The sequence below is a fragment of the Phoenix dactylifera genome, chromosome 8 (assembly GCF_009389715.1).
Source record: "Phoenix dactylifera cultivar Barhee BC4 chromosome 8, palm_55x_up_171113_PBpolish2nd_filt_p, whole genome shotgun sequence".
In the NCBI taxonomy this organism is placed as follows: Eukaryota; Viridiplantae; Streptophyta; class Magnoliopsida; order Arecales; family Arecaceae; genus Phoenix; species Phoenix dactylifera.
The window spans coordinates 28,998,401-29,011,649 of record NC_052399.1 but is presented as its reverse complement, the minus strand read 5'-3'; the positions used below and the strand labels follow the sequence as shown (position 1 = coordinate 29,011,649).

Here is a 13,249-nt window from a genome sequence, read left to right as displayed (position 1 = left end):
CCCATGCAACTTGAAGGGCAGGATAAAGGGCAGATCGAACCACCGACCACCAACCCTTTAACCTACCAAAAAAAAAAAACAAATATCAAAATAGACCACAGCACCGAAACCCAAACTTGACACCCTCTCACAGAAGGCGCGGGCCCTATTGTCTGTCCTCCACATACCGAGTGCGCGTCGGCATTCACATCCCCAATCTCTGCTCCTCTTCCTGCCTCTCACCAATCAGATCTCTCCACGTAGCCCTACTCTGCCCCAGTCCACGTGCCCGTTGCCAGCCACGGATCTATAACGCCCGACGCCGTCAACCTCCTCCGTCAAACTCGAAGCACCCAACTGGAACGAAATTTAGAATTATTTATTATAAAAAATCAAATAAAAGCAATATATATTATTAATAAATAAATCAGCCATCAAAACGCCCGTCAAGAGCGTATCGCCGGTCGGCAGAAACCCTCGCCCTCGTCGCCCCTCTCCAAAGGAAAAGAAAAAAAAATCCCACTTTTCCCCTTCCCACCGCCTCCCCTTTCCCATGGACGACGACGACGACGCCCGCTCCGATTCCCAGTCCAAATCGCTGTCGCAGTCCCAATCCGAATCCCCGCCGCCCTCGCCGCCCACGCACCCCATCTCTGTAGTGGCGCCCTCCTCTGCCGCCGCCCCCAGCTCCCACCCCAACGGTCGCGCCGCCGTCGAGCCCGTCACCGTCGCCGCCCCGCCCCAGCACACCCTAACCCTGGCCCTCCCCATCCAGCGACCCTCCGGCGGCGGCGGCGGCGGCGGCGGGGGCGGCCGCGAGGATTGCTGGAGCGAGGGCGCCACCTCGACCCTGATCGACGCGTGGGGGGAGCGGTACCTGGAGCTCAGTCGGGGGAACCTGAAGCAGAAGCACTGGCAGGAGGTGGCCGATGCCGTCACCAGCCGCGACGGCTACACGAAGACCCACAAAACCGACATGCAGTGCAAGAACCGGATCGATACTCTAAAGAAGAAGTATAAGATCGAGAAATCGAAGATCGCCTCCGGCGCCGCCGACACCTCCTCCTGGCCCTTCTTCAGCCGCCTGGATGTCCTCCTCGGCCCCAACCACAAGCCCACCTCCACCCTGACCGCCACCCCCGCCCTGCCTGCCCCTGCCAATCCCGGCAACCCCCACCATCCCTCGAAATTTCCGGCCGGAGTCGCCCTCCGGCCTCCAATCCAACCCCAATTCCCCCAGCGGCACCGCACCCCGCACCATAGCAACAAGAGGGGGAGATCGCCGCCCTCGGTGTCGTCTCGGTCGGCGGGGCTGTCGGCCGCCTCGTCTGATGGGCTCCCTCCGGAGCCGGCCGTGCACGAGAAGCGGCGGAAGCGGGAGGCTGAGCTGGAGGATGAGGAGGAGGGGCTGCGGGAGCTGACGCGGGCGATACTGAGGTTCGGGAAGGTGTACAAGAGAGTGGAGAGCTCGAAGCTGCAACAGGCCATGGAGATGGAGAAGCAGAGGATGGCGTTTGCGAGAGAGCTGGAGCTCCAGAGGATGCAATTCTTCATGAAGACCCAGATGGAGCTCACTCAGCTGAAAAGCTGCCATCTTGGGAGGAGGAGGAGGAGGAGGGATGGAGCTGGTGCCAGCGGCAACGGCCGCCGCCACAACAACAGCAGCAACAGTAATACCAGCCACAACAGTGGGTAGATGGGGGAGGAGCAGGGGATTTTTATTTGTCGTTTAGATGGTGGGAAGGATTTGGATCCCAGTGTTAGATCTGAGAATAGGACTTCGTAGACGACTCTACCCCTTCACTGAATCGGAAAATGGTGGAAGGAAATTGTACTCTGTTCTCTCTTGGGCAAATTTGATTTATTAATGTTATGATGATGGTAATTATAAAAATGGTCCTCCTTTTCTTACATGGATGTGATGCTCTCTGGAAGTTTTGGCATCTCATGTATTATTAGTAAGGAGAGGTCTTGGACCTATTTGTCTTTTGAGCAGCAGCAGGAATGTGGAAACCAATTGTTAGGACCGTATCCACAGTGGATTTCGGGCAAATTTAATTTTTCTTATGGTGGTGATTATGATAATGTTACATTTTTCTCTTTTTATGGAGACATGGGTTCAGAGACCTATTTGTGTTCGGAGTAGCAGGAGATTAGGAAACCAAATTTTAATGCAAGATAACTATGAAATGTATAAACAGCTAAATTTTTTCTCAAAATCCAAAGAAGTCATCAGTTATTCCAATGAATCGGACTGCATTCTGTTCTCTTGTGCAAACTAGTAATAATTTCGATGATGGTATGATCTTTTTATATAGATCATGTGTCTTTTAATTGTCTTAGTGTGAGCATGTTTGAAAAACAACCAAAAGAAAGAGATCCTTTTCTCCAAAGCAATAAATAGTGGGCCTTAAGTTCAATTGTCATAATATTGTTCGCCCCATCCAATTTATTAACATTATAAAGGCGGCTAACATGCTTAAGAATTGAAAATTTAAAGAGCAGTAGAATGCTTTTTTTCCGAAGATCCAATGAGAGACGAGACTCCAGATTTAGAACGAGCATTCAAAGAAAAAATAATATGGAGTTTGTGAACCTAGGAGCATTTAACAGGTAGCGTTAAGATTTATATAATTTGAAGCTACAAACAGAATGCATGAGTTGGTGAGACTGCTTGATGTCCCCTTATCATAAACAGCATCTAGAGACTAGAGTAAGTACATATTATAAAATAAAGAAATATAAAATTAACCATAAAAAATAAAGAAAGGAACAGAATTTGTAAACTAAAATCTAAATGAAAAGGTTGTTTAGCTTAATTATCATACATATAACATTATTGAATCTACAGACCACAGAACTAGTCGGTTGGTGGGGATGAAAGAAGACCCCAAGTGATACACAAGATCTCAGAGTATGGCATGGTAGGGAGATGCAGTTGATGTATCGATGGATGTACAATCAGAGTTCATATAACTACTAATTGGACCAGACATGAATGAGACCTTGCTTGTTGCCGGTGTAGATCTCATTCCTGTCCTCATCATAGAAGAGGGCAGTCACATCCTCCAAAGCTTCCCTGATGGTGCTCCTGATGGTGGATCGATTAGGGGCACCTCGCTTGCGAGGGGCAATCTGGAGTGCAGGGTCAAGCGGGCATATTTTGGCAATGCACTTTCCGCTAAGGATGTTGCTCATGTTGATAGACCCAACTGGAGGAGCTGCAGAGGTTAGATCATAGGATCAGACATCATTGTGACACAAAAGGGAAACAAATAAAATTAAACCATCTCAAAGCAAAGAAGATACCTTCTCCCTCATCTTCACTTCCATCTTCAGCCTTGCAGTAGGAGATGATCAGGTCCTGGTCACTGGTGATATAAATGTTGTTTGTATTACAGTCCGGATGCCACAGCAGGTGGTCTTCAAAGGAAGTAACGAGCTCTCCACGGAAATTCCACACCGAAACTGTCCTGTTCCGGAACGTTAAGAAGAGGTGGTTCTCATAGAGGAAGATGAATGCTGAGGGAGTCATGAACTCAGATCGGCTCACTTCAATCAGCTCTGAATTCCGCACCTGCAACAGCTATAGAATGTCACAACTCAAATGAACAGTATTCAACAGAGATTTAAGGATGAAAAGGATTTAGCATTCGACATCAAGAATCTGCAGGTTCTCATTCTCTTGCTTGACCAAAAGCTTCTCATTGAACTGCTCGATGAAATCAACCTTCTTGTTGCGGTGTAACAGATGAGTGAAAGATTTCAACACTGTTCCATCTTCAATTGACAGGATTGTCAGTGGTACATAACCAGGAGTCCTCTGGTATATTAGCAGCATGATTCCCGGACTGAAATCAGGGGAGAAAGAGAGAGAGAACCAGACATCATAACATGGAAAGAATCAGATGCATCAAAGTATGAGTGATGCATTTATGAGTCAGTTGAAAAAAGAATCAAAACCTTATTTTGATCTCCTGTATATTCTTATCACATATTGAGTACAAATAGGAGTAATTCTTCAGGTCAAACACCTTGTAAGTGCTGCAAATGTTTGCATGAATCTGATTAGACAACTAGATAGCCATATCGTGATATCAATACACAGAAGGGACAAAAGGTTGCTTACCCATCCTGAGCTGAATAAGTTAGTACTTTGCCATTTACATCATCAAATTCAACAAAACCAGGCCATTTTAGTGACTCAGTCTCAAAAAGAGGATAGCCAGCATCCAATTGATTCCTCCTAATATACCTGTCAGAGTTCCATAAAATGTCATGAATGAAGGTTGAAAAGCTTATCGAATTTAGATATCAATATGAACTATTCACCCACGAATTGCTGACCCTAAATATTTAGGATAACTTGATTATTAACTAGCTGTACCATAATTGACCCTATAACTAATTGTGAAAAAAATCAAGATGTAATCTCAATAAAAGATACAATGAGCTATAACCTCTCCCAGGGAACCCTATCTTTTTTGTAATGCGGGTATGCCATAAGCATTGGTGAGAATCCCACCTTTTATGTAATAAACCACTTTGACAGTTTCAACTTTTATTCTCTTCAGAAAAAAGGAGACATTTTCAACTTTACCATGACTCTATAGATATCAAGAATCAGAGAGATAAACAGTGTTTTTTTTTCACAAATACAAGAATAACTAGAGGAAAAACAATAAAAAATTAGCGATCTTGGAAAGTTAAGATTCTGACATAAATTAAATTTCTTACTCTATTGGAGTTGTCCTGCACTTCAAGGAACTGAAATGGTCCGATGCGTAAACCGACACTGTGATAAGTGACTCATTATTCTTATTATAAAACAAGCTTCTAATCACTTCATCAGGGCTTATGTTCAAGAAACATATGCGTTTGTTTGTCGCTGTAAACAAAAGAAGAAAGAAGCGCAAATGACAATCAAATTAAACAAAAGGGTCGATAGAAAACTGTAAAATCAACAGGCTTACTCCGACTAAAAGCAGCACAGAGGCCCGATTGTGCAAGAGCAAATATGACATCTTTTGCTGCAACAATCTCAATGATTTTGGACCTCTTCTTTAGAAATTGCAGTCTTAGAAAAAAATGGATATTGTGATCATAGGTATCAAACTCCTCCTGCATTACCCAAAAAAGGAATCATTTCTTTTCTGATAGCAAACAAAGGAATCATTTCAAATATGCAGCCTTTATTTAGCATAAGGCAAGGTTAGAACTGAGGAAGATTAGACCTTGTCAATTCACAGTGAGTAATGAATTTCATAGAAAAGTACTTTTTTTGAGAATATACTTAAGCACTATTGCTTAATCAATAAGACACGCCCACAGCCCTATCTTGTTTTATAAACCAAACAGAAAATAGAAAAAGGGTGTTCTGACTTTCCTAGGTAGATAAATCTTTGTTACATAATACCCTGAGAAGATTGGTCAGAAGCACAGATAAAAAAGGTACCAAGATGAGCTAAGAAAATGAGGAATACAACAGGTTCCAATACATGTATCTAAAGCAAGGCTGAAAATCTAAGTTTTAGTGGGCATTTCGGTTAAGATTCTAGAATTGGGGGAAAACAAAGCTCAGATAATATAAAACTAAATACTATGTGGAAGATTCTAACATGCTGGGGGCACTAACATGTCTGACAAGGCATCATTTGCAAAACCAAGTGATATATCACTATAGCAAAAGACTTTAAAACTTCTCATAATTGCCAGGAAGGAAGAACATCAAGATTTAAAACTATATGGAACTCTTAAAATTAGTGGCTCATAGAAATGCATATTCTGAAGGCTTTCTGGCTGCTCAAGCATTATGGCTTCTATCTAGATGCTAAATCTCCCAAGGACTTTAAGTACACATTTTGCATGTTCACCTAGCCATTGCAATTGAGGGTGGTTAACCAGAAAAAAAGAATACACATGAGAAATTTACTTTTGCTCAAAAGAGATTCAGCAGTAGAGGCATTGACTTGTGCAAGGCTCAGACAGTTTTTTGAATATATACTATATCTTAGTAGGTATGCATAAACATGCAGGAGATATTTGTTGAAAGGCGATACTAAACAAAGACTTCATTAGCTATTGTTCCTACTCTTTGTGCATTTTTTAATGCTTTTTTACTATCCCATAACAAAAAGATTGACTTTATCACCTCGTAGAAAGTACGAAATTAATTAAAGAAGAAAAGAAACTACACTTGCACTTTCCATGACATATCCTAAATTGCAACCTGAGAGATATGAGAGAATATGGATCTTCTGCCTCAAAAGATAGCACTTTCAGTGACAGCACATCTATGATATATATATATAGACATTGGTTTCAAGTGGAAATGAATGTTCTTCTCCTCCATATTTATCTTTGGAGGTTTTTATAGTTCCACCACCTCACAAAGAAATACCTTATCATGTTGTGGCCACGTTTTGCTTCATGATATAGGGAATGTAGCAAGCCAGCACACTGAAACCTTTCCCTCAACCCTATAAAATGCGAGTCCTTAAAACCTCAAGTGTAAGCTGTTGTGCTGGAAAGGTAAAAGATGCTAAAATGAACTGAATAAATTATCCTGCTTGTTAGTTACAATCTCGAATTCTAGCTGGTACATTGCTCTCTTATTTCAATGGTCAACATTCTCGCAGAACAGATGCTTGCTCATGCTGCACTCACACTGCAATAGCCTGATTCGGAAGAATGGCAACCATCTGATTTTATGCCATGTGGGTGGTTGCTACATTAAGATACCGAAATATTATAAATATCAAAATGAACTAAATGTTAATGATGCCTTGATTATAGATGTGGTTTATGCTAAAAGTACACATATTAACTTTATATTTAGCTCTTCATTAGAAGGATTGCATAAGATGAAGGCTAACAGATCAGTGGCTGATGGGGATATTTGCAACTTTGAGCTTGCAGGTTTGAAATAAGCCTGAAGCAATGATGAATATCAGGTCTCAATGGAGAGCGACAAAAGTAGCCTTATCCCATAACCTCAAGGTTGGTCTCTTCCTATGAACCATGCAATATTATTGTGTTTTCTACTTGTACATACTTTCTCAGACGAGAATGATCATAATGTATCTTATAAAGTGTAGCACCAAAGATATATCTTTTCCTCACAATCCTTTTTATTAAGTGATTTAATTATGAGATACTGTTTTGAAAATATTTCCCTAGAGTGATGTATTATTATGCAGCAGAACCTAACAGTCAGAAGCAGCGAAAAAGAATAAAAGAAACACATTTTGTTTCAGTGTGGAATAACCCTAACATTTGGTTTCTGGAGAACATTCTTTTCTTGATACATCTTGACAAGCCTAGAAAGTAAATTACTACTTTCTGCTAGGATCTTATGGTCCAAAATAAGTGACAAATCAAAGAGAGAGAATGATCCTGCTTGCCCTTACTTGAAAATGAAGTCAATTTATATGGGATTCATATTGTGAATTCTTCTTCATAATTATTCCTAATAAGGACTACTGATTTTGACAAGGCAAAAATATTCCAAATCATTTCAAATAACTTCTATTTATGTTTTCTTAGACCTTCCATTACACACTTATCCTTGCACGTAATTTGAAGCCAGTTTACTAGTACAGTAAAATAAGATGTGACCAAAGTGACAACTGATTAAGAGCAAGAAACCGCTGAAACCCAGTTTCTATGCTCAACAACAAATCCCAACTTAATCCTTAAGACATCAAAACTTTTAAATCAGCAATTTATAACTGTGAATAGAACTTCCAATTATAACTACTGCTATATTTGCAAAACAAATGGTGAAATGCAAATACATTTTTTTCATGCCAGCAAAAAACTTATCTTGATAGTCACAAGCCAAATAATGGATGCATAAATGAGATGAGTTATATGCTTCTCTTGTTCAACTAGTGTGCGGCATGCTTTAATTTAAGAACCAGTTTTATAATGCTTCAATTGTTCCATATAATTTCATGTAGAGCTAAGAAATAGAATGAGCAAGGATCAGTTCTTGGCATGGCTTTTTGAAAAGTTTTTTCATAAGGCACTCTAAACTTTAGTATCAGTTATGGCACTTCAACTCTTAATGCGTATATGTATCTACGTACATATATATGTTTGATTTGGATATAAGTGTTTATGTGTTGGAACTTTTAGAGGAAAAAAGGTTGAAAAGCAAACTATATAGGTAATGTCTGTGCAAATACGACTCTAGCTTGAACCTCAAAGGCTCTTAAAACTTTTGGTTTTCAGAGCAATCTATAAGCTACCCTAATCTCCCTTTTTCAATTCGGACTGGGGTAGAAAGATTGGAACTACATATTTGGAAGGTGAAAACAATAGAATGACCTAAGTTGCGAGGTCAAAAAAATTCAATGCACATACAAATAAAATAAGACAAGTTCGGTTTCCATTTTTAACCCCCATATGCATTTTCATTCATCTTCATCTTCAAGCAATTTAGGAAAAAGGTTAAAAAAGGAGAGAAACTGTAGAAGATGAGTTGTGACTAGGAACACAAATGAGCCGAGCAGCTCATGGCTGCTTGAACTCGACGCTACTAGACTATTACCGAGCTCGAGTATAGCTCGAACAGTTTTTCAAATCGAACTCGAGTAGAAAAATACTCGTTTGAAGGCTCAAAAGCTTAGTTGAGCTATTCGACTCAGCTTGGCTCGATTGCACCCCTAGTTGTAACTTGTAGGAGACATCACGCAATAGTTGATCTTGAGCTAGCTATTCCTATGTGCAACCTTGTAAAGAGTCTACCATGCATGAGGACTGTTTTTAGTTTTATAGAGAAAAAATATTAAAGCAGAAAATTGGAACAATTCTCAAATGCTAAGCACTCACTCAAACAACAGTGAACATCATCACCATCCAGGCTTCTTCCAATCAAATATGGGGTTAGCTACATAGAGCAACTGAAAATAGAGATGATCCCATGAAAATATTGAGCAGATTTTACGATTGAATGTCCGAACGACATTGAACTTCTAAAAAATTATTATTGTTGAATTCCCAGCCAAAGAAGATTTAAGAGAGGGACTTGTCATGAAACCTATATGGTCAATCAGCAGGGAAGGAGGTACCTTATTGGTCACAAATAAAACTCATGCGATCAAGGAACAACCGTCCAAACTTTCCCTAAGTTTGCAAAGAGTTTAGATGAAACTGAAAAATGGTAACCTTTAATAGTGTAGAGCAAATTGGAATGCAATCCATTAATGATGAATGCTGAAAATTTTGTTTGGTTTGTGGAATAGTTTGTGGCATTAATCCTGCATCTTCATGGAGGCATAAAGTTTGAATCTCCAAGGCAAAGGCACTATAGTGCAAATTAAAAAAAGTAATTTCTAATGAGTATTAGAGCGCCTCAACTTCCACGGTTGCTTCAGAGATATTGTAATTAGAAATTTAGGCATCATCTTTCACACAATGAATTGGTTAGATGCTTCTAACAAATTTTATATATCAGGATCTAAATCATATATAAGGTGAAGTTGGGAGATATCTCATAAGAGGAAAGTCCAATTGGATTTGAAATCTAACATGAATATAAGGAATTTCTCTTTCGACGGATCCGGATGTAATACTTACTCGAGGAAATGATAGTGATCTTTTTTTCAAGGTTTTATAACTAATCTAGATTTGCTCTCCTTTTACATGTAAGCAAAAACAGTTTTTCTGAGATAATATGAAACTATATTCTCTATCATATAATGCAATCCACTGGCCCAAAAGATCATCAAACATGTGGTACTCAACTTGTTTCGCCACATGCCAATTGAAACTTTCAGTTCAACCAGAAATACATCTAGTCAGTCTATCTCTACATTCAAGAAAAGGCAATGCTCTGCTTATCTAGTCAATCTCGATCTAACAAGAGGAAAATAATACCATTATCATACCTCTCTACTCTTACCTATTTTTATCACTAAGAGATCTACCCCTAATCTTTAATTCAAGAACAAAAAAAAAAAGAAAAAGAAAAATTTGAGCACACATGGAAGATCAAACGCTTGATTGATAAATCGAAAATATAAGAACATCCATAATAGCAAAAGACATGTCATTCATGTTTTATCCGCATCACTTGATCTACCAAAGCAGTTAGAATTAAATAAAATTGAAATCCAGAAACGAGTTCATGGTTCCCCAAGCTAAATTTTAAATCTAGAATTCAGCATTCAAGCACGAACCCTAGTCCGAATACTGATCTCTGCAGCATTACGATCACAAATCCGTGAACGAGCTTCCAATTTAGCTACCCAAAACCCTAATCAAGAGCAACATGGACTAAATCCCAAAAAACGAAAAAACAAATCAACCACGAAACACTGAACGATTTCTAAGATTTCAGTAACAAAGGAAAAAAAATCAAACGCCAAATCCAAAAGGAATCCAAAACCCTAGAACAAGAAATCCTAATTCTGAGGGTTTTAAAGCATAAACCTGAAGCTGCATGTTGCGGAACTTCTCTGGCGAGTTGGTGGCGGTGCCCCGGGCCATCCGGGGTAACCCACCGATCTCGCGGTGGTGGAGCTTCCTCACGGAGTTGGCATAGTCCCGCTCCCGGAGCTTCCGGGCGGATCCCAGGCTTGAGCTCGACTCCGTGCCGCGCTTCCTCGCCGTCACCCGGAGCCGGACCCTCAGCAGCGACTTCTTGTGGTTTTCCATCTCGGCGCCCCACGTCAGCCTCCTTCTACCTCTACTCCGACGGCCGGGACGCGGGGGAGACGTGACGTTAGCTCACTGGGTAGAGAGGGGAAGGCATGGAGCTAGGGTTAGGGTTTGCCCGAACTCCATGGCTACCGGGGAGAAGCTCCCTCGCTTCGTCTCTCTCTTCTCGCTTCGTCTCGCTCTTTTCGCTTAGTGTGGGTATTTGAAGCTGGTCGGAAGCGTGAGTTTCTATTTGTGTTTGCCCCCTGAGGACATAAAATATTTCCTTGGGGGGTCGGCCGGCTTAGACCGGAGTCCTTTGATCCTTTTCGAACCAAATAACCCAACCATGACTGAACCGGTTCTATTTTTTTTCTCCTTTTTTTTTTGGAACATAATCTTAATTTATATGAATATTGATAACCAAGAATGAAAAATCAGGGACAATGTTCATATAATGCGGAAGAGCTTTGCAGTTCATACTTGCATAATGGATCGAATCCTTCTATAAGCAAAAACTTTTGAGTGCCAATCTTGATTTTTCGGGATTAATCAAGTTGATGTTGATTTTTCTTTTTTACTTTTGTTTAGTTGTCTCTTCTAGCAAGGATCAATTCAAATTTGCTATGCAAACATGCTACATGGGGCTTATCTAGGCGGTTGTCTTTAGATTTAATCAAGAATTAACACAAACTTTGCATGATTGATTAGTTTGTTTAGAGGTAGGTTCATTTGCATGTGTAATGTTGTGGAACCAATTCACTTATTTAGTATTAGTGAGCGATAATTTACTGTTTCAAATTAGTTGGTGTCACTGGTTAATGGTATTGTGAGATAGTTTAGGAGTGCAAGTAAATTAAGCCATCTTATTGAGTCTTAAATTGGATATTTTAAGGCTTGGACTTACTAAGTTAGCCTCGAATTGTGAAAACTACACCATTAAATATTAGGCTTTGGAACAACTAAATATCTTTCTTAAGAAAAGGAAATGGTTTTCTAAAAATGTTGAAATGATGAACAACTTACACAAACATTTTCCAAAAAACACGGTCGGTACATAAGTAATTGTAAAGTTTACATTATTGAAAATCACCATAATAGTAGACTGTCAATAATGAAAAATAAGCAAGCATTTTAGCCATATTGTATTCTAAGTTTTTCCTAGCTTACCCTCACATGTCCCTCTTCTTCTCAACTAATAGACACCCCAAGTAGCATCACCTCCTTCTTCTCCTGTAGTATTTTCATCATCTCAACCCTAATTATTTGGTTTGCATATCACTTCAATTTCGGTTCCATTTGGAAAAGTTTTTGGAGGGACAAAAGCATTTTTTTTGCTGACTCTATTCTAATTAAATATTCATCACGCAATTATCAAACATTTATACTTTATTTCCACTTTTGGTTCTTTAAATGGTGGTGAAGAATTTAAATGTAAAATGTTTTCATGAATATTTTTTCATTCACACTCCTTTCTAGACTTATTGTATTTAAATGAATATTCTTACATGCAACTAAGATGTCGACCAAAATCTTCAAGCATACATGAAATTATTGAGAAGCATATATTTTTATGGATCTTTGTTTTTAAACAATAGTCCCTATATCTCCTAAAGGTTTCAATCCTAAAATCCCAAATAAAATTAATTAACACTGTATTTAGGAAAGATTTAAAAAAGAGTTCACCCATGCAATTTTTTTGGTAGTGAACCACATGCCATTCAATGAAGGAATAAGGCTAGACAAGTATAGCATGGAAACTATTCAAATATTTAAAGGAGTACCATAAAAGCAAGGGCCCTCTTTGCCAAATACGCACTCGTGTGCGCCCACGCGCGCGCGCGTAATCTTGGCCATTTATTTGCAATTGAAAGGCTAAATATAAATAACTAGATAACCGGAAATATTGGTTTCAAAGCTTGGGCTTTTTTGTAATTCAATTAAATATTTTTTGCATGAATATGCTCCTAAATATCGAATTTTACATGAATATCTTTCTAAATTTTATATTTACATATATACCCTCATAAAACGCTTGTTTTGCTATTCTACCTTTTTTTTATTCTTATTTTTTTGCATATGTATTCACACCATCTAATGCTGTTAAAACATTAATGGTTTCAAATTAAAATGACTAAAATATCCTTAATAGGTAGATGTGCAAAAAGAAACATTTATAAAGCAGTTGTGATGGAGGATTAAAAAAATAATTTCATAATTTTATTTTATTTTTAATTCAAATATATATAGTTTTTATTAATGGTGTTAGAAAAACCGTTCTATTAGAGATATTTATACAAAAATAGTGTTTGATGAGGGTAAAGAAATAAATATAAATTTCAAGAGAATATTTACGTAAATTTAAATTTTTAGAAGAATATTCATGAAAAAAAAATTCTTAAATCAAATACTTTTATCCCTAGATTCCTTTCTTTCTTTCTTCATTTTCTTCTTTCCCTTCATTTCCTGACCAACTCTCAAAGCGATCCAAGTCCATAAAGAACTGAAATTGCATTGCCCAGCTCTCACCAGTCACCAGCAGCCATCTATGCCTCAAAAACCTTGGATTTCTCCCTTAAAATCCAATCTTTCCACTCACTTTAGATAAAATAAACAGCCGAAGCTC

General features: G+C 39.1%; 2 protein-coding genes across 2 annotated transcripts; one reads left to right on the top strand and one right to left on the bottom strand.

The window, feature by feature from the left end:
- Positions 1-345: 345 nt before the first annotated feature.
- On the top strand, positions 346-2,037 carry LOC103716951 (trihelix transcription factor ASIL2). The gene has a single exon (XM_008805168.4). It carries the CDS (start codon positions 533-535, stop codon positions 1,673-1,675), a length of 1,143 nt encoding a protein of 380 aa, XP_008803390.2. The 5' UTR covers positions 346-532; the 3' UTR covers positions 1,676-2,037.
- Positions 2,038-2,740: 703 nt separating this feature from the next.
- Positions 2,741-10,841, bottom strand: LOC103716952. Its single transcript, XM_008805169.4, has 8 exons — positions 10,417-10,841; positions 4,953-5,100; positions 4,717-4,867; positions 4,109-4,234; positions 3,943-4,023; positions 3,638-3,830; positions 3,289-3,556; positions 2,741-3,200 (listed from the first exon to the last, which is right to left on the bottom strand). Exons 1-8 carry the CDS (start codon positions 10,639-10,641, stop codon positions 2,959-2,961), a joined length of 1,434 nt encoding a protein of 477 aa, XP_008803391.2. The 5' UTR covers positions 10,642-10,841; the 3' UTR covers positions 2,741-2,958.
- Between the last annotated feature and the right edge of the window lie 2,408 nt (positions 10,842-13,249).